This window comes from Carya illinoinensis, chromosome 6 (genome assembly GCF_018687715.1).
Source record: "Carya illinoinensis cultivar Pawnee chromosome 6, C.illinoinensisPawnee_v1, whole genome shotgun sequence".
Taxonomy (NCBI): Eukaryota; Viridiplantae; Streptophyta; class Magnoliopsida; order Fagales; family Juglandaceae; genus Carya; species Carya illinoinensis.
In genome coordinates, this window is record NC_056757.1 from 5,799,508 (window position 1) to 5,822,606 (window position 23,099).

Consider the following 23,099-nt stretch of genomic DNA (forward strand, 5'->3'; position numbering starts at 1 on the left):
AAATCCTAGATTACCATGTATCCAATTTATTTATTCTTAAGAATTTCACTAATATTTATAAATAAGAAATACATTTTTATAATGTATAATTGATATTATATTTGAAAAAATATAACAAAATAATGTAAGGCCACACCAACCACCACTAGTTGGCCATGTCATGTTCTGATTGGGGTCACTTGTGGAGGCTGAAGTTCTAACCATTCCATGGTGATCTACTGTAACGTGGCTACCTAAACCTTGTGGTGGTTAGGGTAACAGCCACCCTGAGTTGCCTTACCAAATTTCAACTTAAATTTTAAAGAAAACCTAAAATAGATATTTACATTAAAATAATAATTTATATAATATTAAAATGCAAATTTTGTGTAATTTATTTAAAAATAGGGACAAACATATGAAATTTACACGAAAAACGATAGACTAACTATATTTTTTAAAGTGATTGTGCAAGATTTGCAAATTTTAATTTGGGTGGCACTATAGCCGTCGAGAATCCCCCACCAACAAGGCAAATTGCTCTATTTTCATAATATTTTTAATTCTTAAAAAAAAAAATTTATAACATGAATAAAAAATATTTACTTGGTTACTAAAAATAGAAAAACACTAGCTTACGGATGGTAAATATTTAATAAAAAAAAGAAAATTCTATACACCATACTACCATCTTACTTGCATCACATTATATCAAATGTGATACATTTATTATTATTGAGTGATAATTTATTGCATGATTCTTTATCATCAAATGATGGTAAATGCGTTATATCATATTTAATAAGATGTAAATAAGATATTAGTATGGTGTATAACATTACTCTCGTATAAATGCTTGGCACCCATTATTTGGATCCAAAGCATTTCCCTTTTGAGAAAACTTGGCCAAGAAGTTATTCTGTTCCCGGTGAAGACTTGCATCGACCTGCAGCCAAACACATTGAGTCTGCTACACAAAACTCCTCTTTGGACTTTGGGGGCTCCCGAAAGATCCGAAACGCATACGAAAGCCATCGAGCCACGCGCTCATCAGTCATCCCCATCCCCCTCATAATGCACAGTCGCCCGCTATGGCCAACTACAACCTGAACACCGATTCTCCCATCTGTCGTCGCATTGTTCGTGCCTTCTTCGACTTCCTCAACAACGGTTCTCTCTCTCTCTCTCTCTCTCTCTCTCTCTCTCTGTGTTTTTGTCTTCGAGTTCTAAACTAATGAATCTCTAATCAATTATATGTTTAGATATTGATTTCCTTTCTGGTTTTTGTGCGTTCTTTAAAGGTATGTTTTTGGTCGAGTATGATCGTTTATTCTGATATTATTTCCAGCATCGTTCTTCGGGATTATCATTCTAAATAGAGTTGCCAAATGGTAGTTAAAATCTAGCTCATCTACATACTACAAGCCTTTCATTTGGAGAGATAGGAATAGATGCTAGAGCGTTGAGACTTTAGTGCCTTATAATGAGCCATTGTTGTGTCACTGTGTGCTTCGCCGTTTGTGCGACCAAATTTTCGATGATCGTTAAGAGTAGACATTTTTCTTAGAGAAGTGTTAAAAAAAAAAAAAAAACCCCTTATGTGGAGATTTTATTTATTTATATTTTATTTTTTCTGTTTAGTGGGTGCATATGGCTTTTTATTTTTTTGTCTCTTCAATTTTATATCTTTTCTTTTAATGAAAAATCTCATTTTATCCTTTTAGATACCTATTCTGATGGTGGTTTGTTACCTTTAGGACAGTTGAACCTGCTCCTGGTGTTGATCTTGAAGGTCTTGAAGTTGCTAGGGAATGCTTAACAGAGGCGTTTAAGCTCGATTCATCTTCTGCTGATGACCATATAAAGCCCAATTTGTTGGTTGACTTATTTCATTCATTGGAAGCAAATGAGCATCATGAAGCTCGAACTGATACTTCTCATGGCACAATCTCGGAGGATGCTCCAAGTTTGTCCTCTGCTCAAAATACTGCTGATGCTAAGCTTTCAGAGGCATCAAATTCTGTGGTTTTCTTTCTTTCTCTCTCTCGTGTGTGCATGTTGTGCATGCATCATGTTATATGTTTTTACACACATTGTTCTCGTAGTCTGCTTTTAATAATTAGTCGTCCCAATGTGTGCCTTAAATATGTTAAGTTTTAAGTGCTGGAATTGTTTTTTCAGAACATGGGAGTAAAATGGTTTGTAGTGGAGTTTTGAGCGCTCATTAGAAATAGTACCAATGTTTTGAACCATTTATTGTGGCAATGTACATGGAATTCTATGATACTTAAGTTTAGTTACTGTTGATTTGAGGAGGATATGATAGACTCTAATTTGGTAACTGTATTTGTTGTTAGGCCTAATCGACAAAATTGATATGATTATATAAATTTTTCTATACTTACGTTCATGAAATGGTCGCAAGTCCCCTTGTCTGTTAATATGTTTATAGGTGATATTTACCCTGTTTGTAATTTTTTTTGTCATAATGTTGGAGGATTTGAATTGATGTACCATAAATGTTTGCATTTGGTTGATGATGTTGTGGTGTTAAAATTTGCGTCTTACATTCTGCTTGTTGCTTTTCCTTTCTTTGGTTTTATCTGAGGTTATAATTTTAATGATGCTGCAGAGTTGCATGCATTTGGAATTAATTTTGTTTCTGTTATCATGCAATGCTTCTTGAATTTGAGTTGTGGCTTTGTTTCATGTTTTCCAACTCAAGCAGGGTGATGTTGGGATGAGGAAACCTCTTGTATCGGGTAGGTTAATGTCTTCTTGTTTTAGTGCTGAAGTTGTTGCTTTCTGTATTGATCTTTCTCTTACTCTGTAGCTTTCTCATTGTATGGTATTTTAAGCTATGACTTAGCTGGTTTTTGTAAAAAAATCTGACAACACAAAGACCCTATAGGAAAAACTGTGTTGCAAAATTTTTTTAAGTAAGAAATTTTTTATTAAGAAGCACAATGGTGCAACCCAAGTACACAGGTGTGTTGCATTTATATTGCCTTCAATTTTTCTTGGTTTTAAACAGCCTTGCATCGACAAGCTATCGGAAACACATTATTTTTTCTGAATAATGTTTGCAGTCATATGATTGACTATTTTTATTTGTTGCACATGGGCTTAAGTAATTTTTCTTGATAAGTAGAAAATTTTATTCATAATGGAAAAGTAGGCTTCACTATTTTGTGAAGAAAGAGGAATGGTTGCAGAAGAGAAAGTCTTAGATTCAAGGGATTTTTCTACATATTTAATTATATCATTCTTATGTCTAATTAAGAAGACTTGGGGGGGGGGGGGGGGGGGGGGAGGAACTAGCTAGGAATATTGTTTTTGTAAGTACTGCAAAATTTATTAAAAGTGCAGAAATCCAAGTACACAAGAAGTATATAAAAGGAGACACCAAACTAGCAAGAAGAAGATGAAGGGAAAAAGTCCTTAAAAGTCTAGAAGGCTAGAGAAGTGGGAGCTGTTGTGATAGAGATTGTTCTATATTATGGTTGGTAACTCTGTCACCATCCTCTTACCAAATGCACCATATTAAGCATGGTGGGTCCATCCTTTAAACATTTTAATTTTCATGACTTTCCCAAATATTTCAGCGACTCAATCACCTTTAGGGGAATAACCCACTTGATCCCAAGCGTTGAATATTGCTGTTCTTTATGTCCTTAGCCAACTCATAATGTAGTAAAAGTCAATTAATGTTTTTCCCATTTTGTTTGCATATGCAACACCACTCCATTACAACAATATGCCTCTTTCTCAAATTTCCATCGTCAAGATCTTTTCTAAGGCGTTCATTGATTCATTCAAACTAGAAAATATCCTTGAAGTAGAAGATGGTCAACCGACTCTCTACTCTTTTAGTACATACAACTAGGGGTGCTACCTGGGGAGGGAGGGGGTGGTCGCACCCTGCCCCCTGCATGTGTGGGGATTGGGGTTTTTCGCCCCGGCACCTATGTGCCGGGGGGGGGGGGGGGGGGGGGTTCCCCGCCCGGGTGCAGGGGCGGACACCCAATCCGTCTGCCCCCCCGATCACCTAGGATTGGGCCCATAATTGAAGTAAAAAAAAATTAAAAAATGCAAAATTTAATAACAAAAAATAATTTACAATGATAATTTATAAAATTATATACTAGTATACTACTAAATCGCAACTATTAACTAATAATCATAATTGAGCTATTAATATATTACAATGATAATTAAGAGAAAACTATTACAAAATTACAAATTCATCTAAAAATATTACAAATTTTACTATTGTAGCAACATTACAATTAACTAAATTAACAAAAGAATAACATTTCATTCATCGATGGGGTATTTTTTTATATATTTATATATATAATTATATATATGTGGGGGCGGGGTGGGGGTTGAGCCGACGTTTCTTTATGTTGTCTAGAGTAAGATCTTCCCCAAGGAAGCCAGTTGGACAAATATGATAGGCAATCAACAGATAAAAGCGGTGTGGAAGATGATCTCTATATGCATCATGTGGTGTTTATGGCGAGAGTGCAATGACAGAACGTTCGAGGTCAAAGAGAGATCGATGGAGGAATTAAAAGTTTTACTTTTTCAAACTCTTTGTACTTGTACCAAAGCAGTCGATTTCAATGGTTTAGAGCTACATGATTTCCTTATGTCCATTGAACATACCTAGTTATGGCAATTAAACAATGTATTGGGCTTTTGCCTATTCTTTGATAATATAATTTATTTACTTATCAAAAAAAAAAAAAAATGTTGCCTTTAGGGGTGCCTTTGTCTTCCAAATACTTTTCCATGGGAATGGATTTGTATTGTGCATTGTCATGGCTTGGTAGAAAGAGCTAACTGTGAACTTCCCTTTCTTAGAGCGGCACCAAATTATTGTCTTTGACTCCCCCCAACAAATGGGTGGAGTACACTAGGTCATAGAACTCTAAAAAAGTGTCAATTTCCCAATCTTGTGCATCTTTGAGGAATTTAACATTCCATTAGGGAACACCATTAGAGAGTATTAAGAGGTTTGCAAGTGAGGCTTTTTTCATTCTTGCTATATGATAAACAATATGTTTCCTTTTGGGCCCTATTGGCACACCATACATTGTGCCAAAATTTAATTTTGGATCCATCGCCCACCCTAAAGCGGATATTTCTTGAATGTGTCCCAATGTAACGCCCCAATGGAAGGCCCAAACCACATGGCCTATACTCCAAAAGGACTAGTCAATGATACAATTGGAGCCCCATTGGAACCTTATAAAGAGCATGAACTTTTCCTTCCCAAGCAATGTGGGATCCCATACACCACCTACCCATATCCTTATTATATGGGGTATTACACCCAACGTCTTCTTATATGCTTCCATAGCCCCACACCATAAGGCCCACTCAACCTCATTGGAACACCATCCTCCCCAATGGGTCACCTTGCTTTAATTTGATGATGATTCTCCACAAGGCCCCCCTTTCATTGTGGCATCCCCATAGCCATTTGCCAAGCAAGGCTTTATTGAAAAATTGCAAGTTCCGAATGCCCAAACTCCTTGAATAGGAGGGCATATTGTGGCCCATTTCACCAAGTGAAACTTAAATTCGTCGTTTACTAACCCCCCCCCCCCCCCCCCCCCCCCCCACACACACACACACACACACACACACAACAAAACAAAAAAAAAGAAGTCGTGTTGGATTTTCTCCATGCAATGAGCCATCTTGATGGGGAGCAGAAAGTACTTTTGATTAGGGTGACCCTACCACCTTTGGATAAATCCATCCTCTTCCTACTAGCCAATTTCAGCTCAACCTTTTCAATATTATCCCAAATAGATACCAATTTGAATAGAGCACCCGATGGGAGGCCAAGATAATTTCATAGGCAGCTGAGACATCTTGCATCCCAAAATTTAAGCCATACCCTCCACATTAGTAATAGCACCCGTTGCAACTAATTTTGATTTAGCTAAGTTCATCTTCTACCCTATTACAACTTCAAAGCATAAAAGGAGAGCCCTCCAAGCTTGAAGTTAATCGTGGCAAGCCCCACAAAAGATTAGAGTATCATTGGCGAATAATAGATGGGATATGTTGAGAATGCCAGTATTTGCCTCCCCCACTAAGAACCCATTCTCCACGATGCCTGAAATCATCTTGCTAAAAGCTTCCATCACAAAAGCAAAAGGTAGCGGAGATAGAGGGTCACCTTGTCTCAAGCCTTGTGAGCTTTTAAAGAAGCCTTTTGGCACCATTCACTAGTATAGAGAAGCAAGCCATAGAAATACAAGGATGGATCCATGTGCATCATTTCATACCAAAGCCACATCTCTTGAGCATGTAAAGCAAGAATCTCCAATTGAAATGATTATAAGCTTTTTCCATATCCAGCTTGCACAAAAGTTTTGGCTCTCCATACTTGAATTTACTATCCAAGCACTCGTTGGCAATAAGGATGGAGTCAAGAATTTGCCTACCTTTGACAAAGGCATTTTGAGGCTATGATATTAACCTCTCTATCACCTTGCTCAATCTATTCGCCAAAACTTTTGGAGAGAATCTTGTACATCTCACTCACCAAGCTAATAATCTTTTACCTCTACAAATTTAAAATGGATTAAAAAAGAGCAACATTTTGTTGCCTAGGGTTGGTACCAATTGGGGTAACTGCTCAACCATCAGATAAGAAGAAATTGTTTGATGCCCCTGTATTATTTGAATGTTTTTGTAACTATTTTATTTTGAGGTATTGCTGAGATTTTGGTAAAGAATACTTTCACAAATAAGTTGGTGGAGGTGTTCATAAATGTTAAGACTTTATTCTACAATATAATTGAGCTGGAGATTGGTTTAGAATTCTTCCCGCATATTTATAAATTTTGCGCTAATGTTTTTTTATTGACAATGTTGTTGGTAGGTATATCTAAAGATGAACTTTTTGGACAATTCTTTGCTGCACTTGAGAAAATCCACTTTTTCAGAACCATGCCTGACGGAAATGATGACCCAGTCCAATTGGAGAAAGTAACCCGTTTATTTCAGGATGCTTTATCTGTATGATTCATTCTCCTGCAAACCTACATATGTTGCATTCGATATATGGATTTGTATACTTATGCTTCTTAAGATTATGGATCAGCTGATTATTTTAGTGTAGTGTGTAGTCATAAAAGTATTGTATTTTGTAAGTGTGTAAAATATGGAACTACAAGAGATTTTGCAAGATTTTATTCTGTGTGCCTGGGAAATGCTACTAAAGCAAAGTGACTCAACTTCCCTGCACAAAACTATGAGAATGGAAAGTGTGTAGTCTCAAAGGCATGGTAATCTAAAGGTGAGACCACTTCATTGTCATGACCAATGGGAATTAAGTAAGGGAATTCATTCCAAACAGTCTAGTGATTTTGGAGTTGTTAATATTTATTTCTCAGACGTTTATTGTTATATCTTATAAAAAATAATATTTATTTCTCAGACATTGTGGCTTATCTTTGTAAGGTTGGAAAATTTAGTAGTAGTCAAACATATGAATCTTGCATACCATCTCAGTTTTGTCCCTTGGGTTTTAGTCAACTTTAGTGTTTGGTCATCCCATTCCCTCGTGCAGTATCTCAATAGAATATCCATGCTTTGGATTCACCACAACATACTTAAATGCTGCTTAACTGTAAATCACATGGCTGGAATACATAAATTGAGCAGTTCATTCCCTAACAATATATTGGTTCCTAAAAAACTGAGTTGCAGCCCAACAGTTAAGCTCATTGCTATGGGATGGGAGTTCCTGGGTTCAAACCACCTTCCAAGTATTTATCCTAAAAAAGTTTACCTATTAAAAAAAAAAACAATATATTGGTCCCTTGTTTTTGGAGAATTAAAAGGATGTTGATGGGAGTTCATATTTTTATAAGGAAGATGTTGTGGTGTGATTTTTTCCCTTTATATTCCATTGGTGGCTTCATTATGCATGGGTTTTATTGATTTATACAGTTCACCCCTTTCTCTGGCTTCTTAGGGTTTATACATCTCCTTCCCTCAGATCTTGTCTTAATGTTTCTATGTTGCTAAAGATACAGAAAAATGTTTTAAAAAACACAAATCCTGCTTCCTCTTATCTTCTCTACTTTGTCAGTTGAAAGGCTTCATCATCTGGTCAGTGTGGATTCAATTCAGTTCCCACATGACTCGTTCCCTTGAAGCAATATTGAGTGTGTTGCTTCTTTTCAGAATCTCTCCCTCGGTCTTTTCCTCTTGTTTCTTTGGGAGAACGCATGAGCAACTATATTTCTCTCACTTTTTCAAACAAAAAGGATCAAATCTTATTATGTTTTTTTAATTACCCATAAAAAAACTATATCCTCAGGCTAGTTCTAATACAATTTGGGACAAAGTTCCCACATGCTAACATATGCTCTTAACGTCTGGCATCAGGGCCTTTGTATAGAGGAAAAGCATATGAAGTCTTTCTTCGCAGGAGGTAGTTTCAGCAGAATTGAAATATAAAGTCGCTAATGGGTTATTCTATTAAAGCGTACGCCCATATTCTCATTGTTCTCATGGGTGATGTCTCGTGAGCATCTTGATGAAAATTTTGAGGAGTGTGGTTGTTAATGTTGTTGTTTCATCTAGATTAGTTTCCGTTTTGTTGAATGCAATTGAATTATTAAGTGATCTGAAATTAACATGACATGATTGCCTATATGCTTTTTTGCCTGTTTATCAAATCAAGTAATAAGCTGTAGGCTATAACATCCTGGGTTCAATTATACATAATAAGTTCTTTAGATTACCTGATACACGACTTTGATATGTGGGGTTGTGTATCTGGGATTTATTCCCTAATGGCTGGTTTGAAAGACCTTGCCTATGTGAGGTTCCACATCATAACCATTTGAGAACCTGATTTTATACACAGTTCTTGTTGAGTCTACCACTCTTTTCTTCCATTTTGGTCCTTTTGTTGGTTGGTTTCCAATATTTAGTGATGTACTTATTATGTTCTTTTTTAATGGTTTTCTGCTATTTTTATTCCTTATAAACATGGCATTTAGATTATGTAATTGTTGATTTCCTAGTTCTTTTTATTCTTTTTTCCCTATAATACTTTATTGACAATTATTTTTACTTATCAAACAAATAATACTTTATTGACAAAAATTTTCTCTGCCACATTAGGAGTTGGAAAGATCTGGATGCCAGACATTGGATATCGACAACCTAGCTGAGACCTTAAAATCACAAGGTGATTTTCATGCCTATATGTTCTTGCTCATATTTCTCTTAAAGAGTGTGTGAGAATTGAATTTTATTTTCCCTCGTTGCTATTGCATAAGCTGTGCTAACTCTCAGTTACATGTATTTCCAACGGGATATATGCCATGAAAATATGTTTTCCAAACATTTATCTATGCATTTATGAATGTGAACACAGGAACCTTTTTTTTATTTTTTTATTTTTTGAAATTATGTTTTGGTCCATCAACATTCAGTGATATTGCTCTCCATGCAATATGTTGTTGACAATATCCACATTATCTGATTAAGCCATCCACTTGCTAGATTTATTATGTAAAGTTTTCTGTGTGCAGGTAACCGGGCCATGCAGTCAAAGCTGTATTCTGATGCAATCGAGTTGTATACTTGTGCTATAGCACTATGTGAAAATAATGCTGTCTACTACTGTAACAGGTGCTCTACTACTGTTTAGATTTACTAATTTTTGTTGTCTTAGCTATATGCATACATTACTTCTCACAGAGTGGCTCATGTTCAGTGTTGTTCTTTTGATTATGTCTGTATGTTTGTGTAATTCTTCAATTTTAAGCCTGGAGTCGGCGATAAATACAATTTACACCCTCAAACTAATAGGAGTTTTACTGTCCGCCCAAACTACTAAAACTGACACTTTGCACCTTACTATCAATATCGTTCCACATCACCTTTTTTTTTTGGTAAGTAAAATATAATATATTAATCAATGAATAGGCAAAATGCCTGGTAGAATGTATAGTTGTCTTATCTACGTAGGAGCAATGGAAATAAGAAAATCATGAAAGTCTAAGCCATTGAAATCAACCGCAATGGCCCAAGTACAAAGAGTTCTAGTAAATAAAGCTTTTAATTCCTCCATCGATCTCTATTTGTCCTTTTGTTGCGCTCTTGCCACAATATAACAGGTGCTCTACTACTGTTTAGATTTACTAATTTTTGTTGTCTTAGCTATATGCATACATTAGTTCTCACAGAGTGGCTCATGTTCAGTGTTGTTCTTTTGATTATGTCTGTATGTTTGTGTAATTCTTCAATTTTAAGCCTGGAGTCTGCGATAAATACAATTTACACCCTCAAACTAATAGGAGTTTTACTGTCCGCCCAAACTACTAAAACTGACACTTTGCACCTTACTATCAATATCGTTCCACATCACCTTTTTTTTTTGGTAAGTAAAATATAATATATTAATCAATGAAAGGCAAAATGCCTGGTAGAATGTATAGTTGTCTTATCTACGTAGGAGCAATGGATATAAGAAAATCATGAAAGTCTAAGCCATTGAAATCAACCGCAATGGCCCAAGTACAAAGAGTTCTAGTAAAGAAAGCTTTTAATTCCTCCATCGATCTCTATTTGTCCTTTTGTTGCGCTCTTGCCACAAATACCACATGATGCATATAGAGATCATCATCCACACTGCTTTTATCTATTGAATGCCTATCAAATTTGTCCAACTAGCCAAAACTGCTACCACAGTCTCAGGCATAACCCAAGCCAAGTCAACTCTGCCAACGACTTCATTCCATAACCCTCTCGCTATCTCACAATGTATTAAGCGATGATCCACAGATTCACTCCCCTTCCTACACATGCAATACCAATCTTCGATGATCACCCTATGTTTCCTCAAATTATCAGTTGTGAGAATCTTACCCAAGGAAGCAGTCCACACAAAGAACGCTGCTTTGGGTGGCGCCTTATGTCTCCAGAGCTTTCTCCATGGAAATTGGATAGATGGCTCTTGGGTAAGGGTCTTATAAAAAGAACGCACCAAAAAAGTACCTTTACCTGCAGGTGTCCACCTTAGCCTATCCTGTAATGGGAATTACACGGTTTACTAGCATACAAAAGGCTGTAAAAAGCTTCAAAACTGCTCATCTCCCAGTCTTGTGCAGCCCTACTGAAGTTGATGTTCCACTGAATTTGCTCCCTTGATCTCCCCATTATATCTGCCACTGAAACATCTATGTCCCTTGCAACTCAGAATAGTAAGGAAAAGAGTCCTTTACAGCAACATGATCACACCAAGTGTCGTACCAGAACTTTATTTGGGTTCCCTCTTCTAAACAAAGTCGAGTATATCGAGAGAATACCTCCCACTCTCTTCTTATATGTTTCCACAAACCTACTCCATACGCACCTCTCACTTCTTTTGTACACCAAACCCCCCATAGGCCCCCATATTTGCTCTCAATCACCATCTTCCAGAGGGCTTCAAGTTCCTTATGATACCTCCACAACCATTTCATCCATCTGTTCAACATTGAAGGAATATGCAAAGTGTCAGGTCTTGGTAGTTGGAAGCTGTAGTGGGTCAATTTTTGGCAGTTTGGGGTACAAAGCTCCTTGTAGTTGGAGGGTGTAAAATGTACTGGTCTCCAAAAATATAGAATAATTTTCAGCACCGCAATGCATGTCGACCACTATTATTAAAACTTCATGGAAAAATCCAATCCCCAGCCAACTTGCATCTTGCCCAGGAAAAAGAAAGTCCATTTCCCAACATCAAGTCTAGATACTGCACCATTGAAAGGTGGTCTAAATTGGGGTTTAGGTAATATAGATGCTTTATACATAGGGTTGTTCAGCTCATATACAATGCCAAATGATGGTAAAGTCTGTTGTAAACAATGAGAAAAATAAAGACCCTAAAAAAAAAAAAGAAAAAAAGAAAAGGAAAAGTAAAGATCTAAAGGTGAATTAGAATTCTAAACCCAACCTTCCATGTCAAGGTGACCCAAGTCATCACACCATCTAACCTTCTCCCCCACACCCCTCCATCCCTCCCTCCTCCCCCACAACACACACTAGATGAGCACAGGCATATTTTGGGACCAAACTCCATCTATCGTAATGTTCAATATATCTCAATTACCAAGAAGAGAAAAAAAATTCAAAGGACATTTTCTGTTCACTTGATGACATTTAGCAGGAACTTTTCTTCAAATGCTTAAAATTTATTGCTATAATTAGATGGTCATGCCTTGCTTGTTGAACATGATTTCTTTTTCTGTTTGCCACAATTTAAAAATTATTAGATTTTTGTATTCTTTAGAATGCAAATATAGATTCATTAACATGATGTGTGAAACTCAGAGCAGCTGCTTACACTCAGATCCACCAATACACTGAAGCAATCAGAGACTGCATGAAATCCATTGAAATTAACCCAAGTTATAGCAAGGCATACAGTCGTCTGGGTTTGGCTTATTATGCACAAGGAAACTACAGTGATGCTATCAATAAAGGATTTAAAAAAGGTTGGTGACAGATTAATTTCTTAGTGCCATTCATTGCATGGTACTTTTTTTATTATTGCTTTCAGTTTTTTCCTTGCATCCCTGTTGAAGGAAAGTAGAGGTTGAACTAACAATTAAGACATTTATATGCATCATGCATGCATACTAATGTATCAGTTGGGGTAATTAATAAAGGGATTTTCCATTGGTGCTGGTGGACTCTCCTAGCATACAATGGTGGAATCCTTATAATCCAAAACTGTTCAGATAAGTCTGCAAGCCTTAATGGAGGACAACTTCAGACTTCCTTGAAATGATTGAGCAAAATGATCCCTATCTTCCCTTATATTTGAACAGTTAACAGATGGAAGATAAAAGGCTATGCTTTTTTTTTTTGAAAACAAAACTCTTATGCTCATTTTTTATTAACAAAAATTTTGCCCATATTTGCAGTTTGTTTTATCTAGGAGCTAACTCAAGGAAAGTTATGCCAAACTTTGGTTCTTTGATGCTTAATTTGTTTGTGCATCATTTGTGTTTGGGCTTGACTCGAGCTCAGATGTCTCTGCTTGAGCTTATCATTATTGTGAAAAGGGTATTTGAAAGCTTGAACTTGATTTTAATGGTGTAATTAGGTAGTCTCTCTTCTTCTTCTTCTTGTTTTCCCCCCTTCTATTGGAGATATAAAGAAGAAATATGTCAACAGTGCATAACACGACTAACAAGAAAGAAGGGGACTAAATGTAGGAAAGATTGAAAAATTAAACTGGCCAGCCCTCAAAATATACGGATATACAGAAGTGAAGTATGTGACCTATTCATTTCCTAGTAACTGTGTGACTTGAGTTGGTGATGAGTTCAAGTCTCACCTTGTCAAGTGGCCTAAGATCTGCACTTTAATTAATAAAGCAGTTTGGGGATTAAAAACTTATTCATGTTTAACAAGGCACTTTTGGGTGAATGGCTATGGAGGTACCAGGTACGCCATGGAGAGGGAAGGCCTTGTGTCGATCAATGGTGGAAGCAAAATTCGGTAGCATGTGGGGGAGGAGGGCTTCATAGGTTGATCTCCACACCGACATCATATTCCAAAATCTAACTTTCAACCCAATCTCTTTGTTATTTTATTGAGAATATTTTGTTAGGATGAGGTGGGGTAAAATTGGCTGGATTCCTACTGAAACCAGTCCTTTGAGGTTAAATCCTTTTACCATACTCTCAACTCTCATGTACAGTGGATAATTTGAGAAAAGGATGGGTGATAATATGGACTGGTGTTGTATGTGTAGGCGGAATGATCAATGCTTTCATCAACTTTTAATGGTGGTTGGACCCACCCGTGGGTAGCCCAAGTGGTAAGGGCGAACTTGTGTGCATGTGCAGCTGTGCCCCATGTCATAAGTTCGATACACGCTGGAATTAAACTGCAATTTAAGTGGGAGGCCATGGCGGTGGGTTGTTGTGTTAGTCTTCCCAGGGTTTAGGTTCCATGGGTGAGTCCTAAGGGCTCTGCAGTGGGGTGGTTCCCCATCATATATATACAAACATATATATATATATAATAAAAATCTTTTCATGGTGGTTGGGAGTTAAGGGTATTGATATTTCTTCTGTGTGGGTTCGAATGGGTTATACCCCAAGGGTCGGTGGTAATGTTGGCAATACCCTTTGGGAAGATGGTATCATTGAAGTGTGGAGGATGTTTCTTCTGCACATTTCGGGACCACAATGCTACTCATAACTTCTCTCAATTTCCTAGTTTTCTAGATTGTTTGGTCTCTTCTGCTTTTTCCTTGATTAGTTAGCAGAGCGGGTCTCTTGTATACATCAAACTTTTGTGGAGGCTTGAATTGTAAGTAGCCCTTGTTATGAGATCCAGTGATCACATGGTGATATTAACTTTTCCTGACAAATTTAGTAGAACATCATCCTTCCATATCTCATCTCGTTAATCATAATAGCCAGTTACATGTCCGACACTGTTTTTAAACAGAATTGTATGAGTGAAGAGAAAACATATTCTCTAGATGGATGTTCATTGAATTTATCCTTTTTTTTTTCCCCTGAATCTTTAACAATTGCTTTATGGTGTGCAGTCAATCTCTAGTTATAGAATCATGCACCTACACATTCTTTTGTTTTTATTTTTTATTTTTTATTTTTATTTTTAACAAGTTCAACATATTAAAAAACGCTATCTCCAGAATAATATTTGAATAATCCTTTAACCAGGTAAATGACATGTCGCATTTGTATAGTCTGTAGGGTTCCTCTTCATCAAAAAAATTATTAAGAACAATCCTTCGTTGGGTATCAAAATAGGTCTCTTTTTTCAATTATTATTTTTGGCTCGATTAAGATCTGTAGTAAAATTATCTCTAATTGTGAGACTTTGCCTTTTCAGCACTGGAATTAGATCCTGATAATGACTCTGTCAAGGAAAATATTCGGGTTGGTTCTTCTATTCCTAATTCTTCTTTTTCCTCTTCAACTTCATCTTTATCATGACATTGTTGTTACCAGGTTGCGGAGCAAAAACTGAGGGAAGAGCAACAACGCACAGAACATGATCAGGTACCTAGTTTCTCAACTAGGAAAGAATTGCAGGCCACCTTAAAGTCATTATTAAATGACGCTTTTTTGGATGTAGGATATGACATTTCGCTAGTTTCTCAACTAGGATGTGATGATTTTACTTATGCCTATTTGGTGTACTTACGCATATATACTGAAGTACTTTGGCCCTTATTGAAATCACTTAAAAGCTATGTCAAGATCACTTCAATCCTTTTCAAACCAATAATTGATGGGACCTACTACCTTTTCAACTTTTCGTAAAAAGTTAAACCCATCTCAACCTATTTCATACATTCAAACACGTCTCAATGGAAACTACAAAACATTACTATTCACAGATTAACTCAGATCATTTGAGATCACTTTAGCATCCAAATACAGCTAAATCATGCTTCCACACAACTTTTGACGTCAACAACAACACATTGGTTCCTTGGGATCTTCCAAATGCTTTTCTGAAACACATATAAGCATTTGTTGTCGTCCTTTGTTTGTTTTGCTAATGTTAACCATGTTTCACCAAGTACTGTGGAACTTATCCGTTTCCTTGTCCTGCACAGAATACTTCTTCAACAAGTCGTGGCAATCAAGAATACGACAACCAGTCTACAAGAGGGCAAAGGAGTCATGCAACAACTCAATTTACGTCCATGCCATTTGGCACTACTGCCATCCCTGCTGATTTTGCGAGCATGTTTATGAACATGGCTGCAAGTGCCGCAAATGCATACCAGGGACAGAATTCTCAAGACGGGCATGAAGAAGACAGCCATGTGAATGGAGCCGATGATCCTGAAATAAGAATAGGGGGGAATATCAATTTGAATTTTGGAGAACAAATGCCTGAGGAACTAACAGGAGCTTTGAGATCTGTGATGGAGATGTTCACAGGGTCCGCATCCCATCCTAATTCACAAGATACCACGAACGAAAGACCGCCACAGAACTAAAATCTTCTGCTGATCTTCGAACTGGAAAATTATTAGGTATTTTCAAAGGACGGTTAATGTGGTATTTTTGTCCTATATCTAAGATTGTTCCGGAAACATTAATTTTAATTGACATGACATCATATTATAGGATGAAAATACGACATTTTTGAACTTTGGAAATATCTAAGATCTACTTTTGAGAACTGTATAAACTCAAACGTCTTTTTGCATCGTTATTATTCTTTTGCATTTTCTTCCTACTGCGAAACACTCAAATTTGACGATATTCACAGATCACGGACAGGCACCAACCTTTCAGATGAAAGCAGACCATATATAATTGTCCTCATTTTTTGACGTTCATAATTCGTTATCGTTCGGGAACCAATCATGCTTGCTTGATGGTCGTTGGATACTTCCACTCTTAGAGAATCAACAGCAAATCTTTTCCACCTAGTTCTTGTGTGTCGTTGCGTCGTTTTCTTGTTGGGAGGGTGGGTTCACTTTTAGGACTCTCCCAGTTGTGTCCCCATTATAGTCATTAAGCAGCTTCTAATGCCATTCATCTCTCTCTCTCTCTCTCTCTCTCTCTCTCTAAACACAGCAAAATGCGGGAAGAGAAATGATTTGTACAAATTTTAAATAGACAAGTTTCATACAAATCTTTGTAAAAAAGTAGACCTCATATAAAAAAATATATAAAAAAAGATTATTATTTATTAGTGGGATATATTTTTTTATATAAAGGGCTTGTATGAGGTTTGTACTTAGCATTATTCATGCAAAAATAATAGTATTATTCGGCTGCTGAAAAATACTATATTGACAAAAGTAAATTTACATTTTACAATATCACAGATCATAATAAATTACGTTAGTTTGTTAGTTTACATTTTTGTATTTGTAAGATCATTTTGTGGATGAAGTGCTTATTGAAAAACACTACATCTTTTGATCATCATCACTTTTATTATCACCTAATGTGACATTAGATGATTAATAAATAAGTAAAAGATGACTAATAATTTTCCAATCATTTAATATTTATATATTTCAAGAGACGGTGAAATGATGATAGTATAAAAGATGATGAATAACATTATTCTTAACTTAGCAAAAGAAAGGTATATAGGGAAACACAAGGAACCAAACTATAAAAAGAAGATAAATGTTGTTTTTTGTCTTAGATTTTTGTCATTTCTAATTACATTTGTTGGTGCTATATATTTTAAGTTGTTGTATGTTTAAGTAATTAATATACAAATCCAACGAAGAAAATAAAAGATGAATAGAAAAATTGTTCTAAAATGAAGTAACTTAAGCAAGAGAGATCATGAGGTCATATGGATTGCATGCCCTCGTCACTAGAAAAGGAAAGACGGGGGAAAGGAGATAAGAAGACGAGGGAACAGAGGAAAGGAAGTTCCTTCAATTCAGTGGTCTTTTATTTATGAGGTGTGACAAAATAATGTGCCTCTAAAAGGTTTCATTGACTCGGGCTACTACTCAGAGAAGCCCTTTTTCATCTTTGAACCAAAGCGAGCAAAGCTGCTTTCCTTTATTCTTCTGACCATCTCCACTTCATATTTGGTGGATGAAAGGTTTATCTTGCTGGGTCCTCTCCCTCGCCCACTCTGCTCTTTCCTTTCTTACCCACAATCTCTCTCTCTCTCTCTCTCTCTCTCTCTCTCTGATACATATATAATTATAAAGAAGAAGCCGGTATTAAAGTTACGTGTATATGAATAAACATGTGAAAAATCAACAAGCAACCACTTCTGGAGTGATGATCCTAGATCTGCATGCTTTGTGTATGTATCTGTGATGACCCTCAACCTACTAGAAACAGTAAAATTAGCACACTCCATCCTACTCTAATGTAAGCACATCAAACATACGCGCGCGCGCACACACAAAACCTCAATGCATGCGCATACACACAAAACCTCAATGCGTGGTACAATGAAACATGGATCATATTGAGCAAGACACTAATTAGTTTTTATCTCTGCCCGGCCTCTTGATCTAGCTCCCCTAAAACTCTTAATTTCTCACACTTTTTAGGAGGGAAGAACCAGAACCCCTTCTCCCTCCCTCACTTAGCTGGCACATTCATTTATCATCATATGCATTTCTTTTCATATTTTCTTGCTCATTTTCTCTCAACATACCGACACATGTTGAGTTCATCCATCGACAAGGGATTTAGGGGAGCACTGAGCAGTCCTTCCTTTTTTTTCTCTCTATCACCCGCCTTCCCTTGTCGGCCCTTCCATTTTCTCTCTGTTTTTTTTTTCCTCATTAATTTTCCTTTATTTTTTATTTGAGAATTTGTATCACACCTGCCACGTGGACCATGCATGCATGGCCTTGTCGAGTGATGTTTCTTTTACAGATTATTTGTCTAAGGGAAGTAATCTAGATACAAAAGAATTATATAAATATAAATCTACAGACTGATATAATTTAATGTGGTACATCAAATTATAAAATTATTTTTATGGTAAAGTAGATTTAACAGATCTTATGAAACCACATCAGTTTGTGAGTTTACTTTGTGTAATCTCTTTGTGTATGTAGCAGTATTATTTGTCTAATCCCCCCCTTCATTTTTAGTTTTGGTTGACTCCCAACAACATTAATCATCAACCGGTTGGAATTAATTACATTAAGGCTACGTTTGGATGTTGAGATGAGTTAAGTTGAATTGTAAATAATAGTATTTTATAAATTCCATAGAGATGAGTTTAACTTTTTATAAAAATGTTAGAAAAGTAGTGAGTTTCATCAATAATGAGTTTGAAATGAGTTGAGTTTGATTCAACAATCAAACCCAACCTAAATTTGATTCAACAATGTTGTTTATAGGTTGATTTCAAAAGTCATTGCTAATAGACTAAAGCATGGGCTACCTGTCATAGTATCATATCAGATACTCAAAAGTGCTTTTGCTCTTGGTCGGTTGATAACCGATAATGTTCTTGTAGTCTAGGAGATTATTCACTATTTAAAACAGAAGTTATTGACATGGATTACATCTTCAGAACCATATATCTAGAGGGGCTCATCTTTTTTGTTGCATTAATATTGGCTCGTGTTCTCAGTATTCTCGCGCTCGTGCTAAAATCTGATCTTGTATTGGGCATGGGCTTTCAAATAATATCCAAAAATCCAATATTAGGGCAACTCTTCCATTTATGCTGCATGTGTTTAAAATATATAATAATATCTTAGAGAATATATAGGCCGTCTTCTTGTGCAGTTGTAGATCATGAGATGAAGTTGGGGTGAAGATTTATGTCCTGTCATTTTCGTCCACTCCATAGATATAAGCTGTTCCAACCTCCGATGCGGTCCTGTACGTAGCAAATCAATGGTCCCAAGACTAGCTAGCTAGAGCTAGCGTGCTTGTTCACACTTAGGACAACCTACCCCAAGCAAAGGACAGAAGTAATTAAAAAAGTTATGCCTAGCTAAGTACTGAACATTTGCACATAAATGACCATTTTCTAATCCACGAAACATATCATTTATATATATAAAAGCTAAAACATTCGGTATGGCTCTCTGCCCTTCCATTTTGTGTGTTCAGAGAAGAAGGAACAAGATATTCTCCCACCAAAGACAACGATACGACAAGTTTTCTAGCACTGTTTATGGGCCATTGTTCTCCATTTGTTTCCCACTTTGTTACACCTAACATGCATGCATTCTCGATCGGTTTATCCAGAATAACTCACAACTTATATATATCTACCTTTCGGCCGTCCATTTCTCAAACCGGAGCGCATTTCAACATTCCTATTACAGACTGTCATCTGCATTAAAAAAAACAATGGAAAAGAGAGGGAAAAGTAAAAGGACCCCCACAAGATTTCAAAGCAAAGAAAAGCACATTTTTGAGTGATAAAGCAATATTGACTTTACCATCTCCACAATATATATATATAGCTTTACAGTCACATTTGAGCATCAACCCACATCAATCAAATTGGTATGAGAGAGTGAAAGTGAAAAGAAATCGACTGTTTTCACTTCGTACAAAACCTACTTTATTCCATGGTGGTCTTTCTCTTTGTCAGAGTCCTTATCCAACTCTTCCTGATCACCTTCACTCCCTCCACCTTGCTGCTCACGTGGCGCGCATTGCCCTTGTTGGACCTTTTCCATCTGATGAGCTGGAACAGATGACCAATCCTCTTCCGCCACCGAAGTGAGGCACGCGGTTTCCCATGTTCTACAACGGACTTGGCGGTGGCCGTCTCCTTAATTGTCTCCTTGGCTTCTTTGGTGAACCAGGTGTGATTCCGAGTTATGTTGCAGTTCTCTAGGGGGACCTTAGAAGAAAGTACTGGATTGTTCTCCCACGATGCCACACCGTTGTCTCCAATCTTGATTGATATAAATGAGTCTTCAAAAGCTAAATTGCGAGTGTGAAAATGGATGCCAAAACAAGAAAAAATATAATTAAAGAACTCAAAAAAAAAAAAAAAAATCGTTTCGTTCATATTCGTATATATGGGGATTAACTAAAAGATACGCATGTTCTTTGAACCTAAATGCGGTAAATCAAGACCTGAATTGCACAGATCCAAACAACTACCTGCATTTCATGCTATTATGTTTACCCTTCACTCTCAATATTATATTATATATCTAAGCTAAGGGATATGGGTCATGATCCGAGAGGGATCCCTCCTAGATCTCATTGCATATATATATATATATATATATGGGCAATAGAATGTTCTTGCTTCTTCACTACTATTTATTCAAAAACTGTGAATTCGAAGCGCATCGATGATTTCAAATATCCTTCTTTATAAGTCTCTTGGTTTGTATTTTCAAGATTTAGCTAGTTAGCAGACATGATTTTTTTTTTCGAAGTTAGTTAAACCATCATGATTTCTCAAAAGTCTCTCTATAGGGATATTATTCCATAAATTTCAGACCCAAATTACTGCTAACACAATGCCATTCAAATTTTCCGTTTGCCACACTTTCTCTGTGCTGCTTTGCTCTGACCATAACTTTATCACTATATAAAAAGATAACTCGCAAATACAGACGCAAACAAAAGGTGGGAAATTTTAAATCTGCTACATATAATAGTAATGGAAACTCGTGGCAATGATAAGAGGAGTAGCAGTAATTATATAGCAATACCTTCTTGACTAGTGGAGGCATCGTGATCTGAGTGCTCGGATTTCCAATGCCGGAACTCTAGTCGACTGAGAAGAGAGCCTCCGAGAGCAAAGATCTTTGGAAGAGTGATGTGTGGTTTTCTGTTTGTGGAGGAGCTTTGTGCTCTAGTACGGGTGCTGCTTCGAGCTGCAGAGGAAAGGTGGCCTTGTTTTGAGGCCAAGATGAGGAGCCTTTCATTCAGGCACAAGGGGCAGACCCCTATTACCACTTGTTTGGGATGAAAATAGCAGATTAACGAGTTTTCTTCTCTGTAACCATTCATGTTATACTATAGCTGAGGAAAGGTGAATAAGAAAGCACAGTGGAGAACACAAAAAGAAAGGAAATATTTGAATCTAAAGGAGTACTGATCAGTGACTGAGTTCTGTGAATTTATATGGTGGAGATCCATTTTATGGTATACAGAAAAGTTGAACATATATGTGCATATATGGCCCACAAACAAATCCCATTGTAGTAGTAATAATAATAATAATAATAATAATAAATGATATTTTGTATATAAATTTCGTGCATTTTCTGAAAAAAAAAAAGTAAATTTAAAATTTAGACGAAAAAACTATTTTTAAAAAATAAATCTAACTTAAAAAAAAAGAACAAAATTTGTACGTTTTAAAACTATATCTAATATTACTTTAATATGATATAAGAGAACTGTTACAAATATAAAAAAAATTATATAAAGTAAACCCACAAACTGATGTGATTTTATAGAATCCGTTAAATTTATTTTATAATAAAAGTTATTTTACAATCTGACATAGTACATCAAGCCACGTCAGTTTATAAATTTATTTTTATATAACGCATTTATAACTAAATACTTTACATAATATAATAATGGGGTAACATGCAGAAGTGTAATATTGCTTAGGTTATTTTCTAGAACTCAATCTGCCCAAGGTATTTCCAGAAGAGAAAACAAAAAGAAAAACAAAAGTGCCTCATCACGTACTTACTGAACCCTTTTTTATCTTGGCCCAGTTCTCAAAGCAATGGTGAGAGGTCTCTGATATCAGGTGGATAAAGAGGAACGAGTTCTGAAAGAGTATCATAAGAGGAATGAAGTTCGATTGCCTTCCCTGGTAAAAAAGAGAGAATATATTCTGTCACTTTAGTTAACCTTTTCTCTGATATCGAATGCATGGAATCATGGACCACGGTTTTGTCTACAGTTATGAAATTATTATAGTTTTATAAAATACTCATTTAGTTTTATAAAATACATAGAGTTTTTGTTTTATAAAATATTCATGTAGGTTGTAATATATATATATATATATATTTAGAAGAGTAATAATACGTATATTCGTAAAGTGCACCATGTAATTGCTTTAAAAAAATGATATCTATTATTAAAAAAAATAATTTTTTTCATGTAAATTTCATATTTATTTATTTTTTAAAAAATGATTATACGGCACTTGCATATTCATACTTATACGTAGCATTATTATTATTATTTTTTTTTCTAATAAGGTTACTTTTTACCTTAAATTTCATTCTTAGTCATACTTGCTAAACGGATTTTAAGTGCCATTTAAATGAAAACTATTTAAAATATGATGCATATGACCAGAGATCACACAAATCAAAGTAGGGAAGGATATTTCTCAATATATATATATATTTAGAGAAATAATATTTACAGTCGTGGTTGTGTAAGCGACGTGCAGTCGCTTTGAAAAAATGAATTAATATGAGACCCGCATGAAAAAAAACTAACTTTTTAATTATGGACCCCATTCTTTTTTAAAGCGATTGCGCGGCGTTTATAATTCTACGACTGTATGTAGCATTGCTCATATATTTATCTTCTTATACTTATCTCACCTGAGAAATGTTTATTTATAAAACAAACTTCACGAAAATAATCTCATAAATTGATATTATATATCAGACA

General features: G+C 35.9%; 2 protein-coding genes across 5 annotated transcripts; one reads left to right on the plus strand and one right to left on the minus strand.

Moving 5' to 3' along the window:
• Nucleotides 1–919: 919 nt before the first annotated feature.
• Nucleotides 920–16,240, plus strand: LOC122313058 (small glutamine-rich tetratricopeptide repeat-containing protein). Of its 3 annotated transcripts, none has more exons than XM_043127768.1 (10): nucleotides 920–1,149; nucleotides 1,742–2,004; nucleotides 2,705–2,741; nucleotides 6,887–7,023; nucleotides 9,145–9,211; nucleotides 9,558–9,657; nucleotides 12,340–12,503; nucleotides 14,887–14,933; nucleotides 15,006–15,056; nucleotides 15,620–16,240. In XM_043127768.1, the coding sequence occupies exons 1-10, from the start codon at nucleotides 1,071–1,073 to the stop codon at nucleotides 16,007–16,009; spliced, it is 1,335 nt and encodes a 444-aa protein (XP_042983702.1). In that variant the 5' UTR covers nucleotides 920–1,070; the 3' UTR covers nucleotides 16,010–16,240. The 3 variants fall into 3 exon arrangements, with proteins under 3 accessions (XP_042983702.1, XP_042983705.1, XP_042983703.1); XM_043127771.1 differs by having other exon boundaries at nucleotides 1,742–1,989; nucleotides 2,708–2,741; XM_043127769.1 differs by having other exon boundaries at nucleotides 924–1,149; nucleotides 2,708–2,741.
• Nucleotides 16,241–19,712: 3,472 nt separating this feature from the next.
• Nucleotides 19,713–21,691, minus strand: LOC122312928. Of its 2 annotated transcripts, none has more exons than XM_043127602.1 (2): nucleotides 21,158–21,691; nucleotides 19,713–20,402 (listed from the first exon to the last, which is right to left on the minus strand). In XM_043127602.1, the coding sequence occupies exons 1-2, from the start codon at nucleotides 21,456–21,458 to the stop codon at nucleotides 20,044–20,046; spliced, it is 660 nt and encodes a 219-aa protein (XP_042983536.1). In that variant the 5' UTR covers nucleotides 21,459–21,691; the 3' UTR covers nucleotides 19,713–20,043. The 2 variants fall into 2 exon arrangements, with proteins under 2 accessions (XP_042983536.1, XP_042983535.1); XM_043127601.1 differs by having other exon boundaries at nucleotides 19,713–20,411; nucleotides 21,158–21,672.
• Between the last annotated feature and the right edge of the window lie 1,408 nt (nucleotides 21,692–23,099).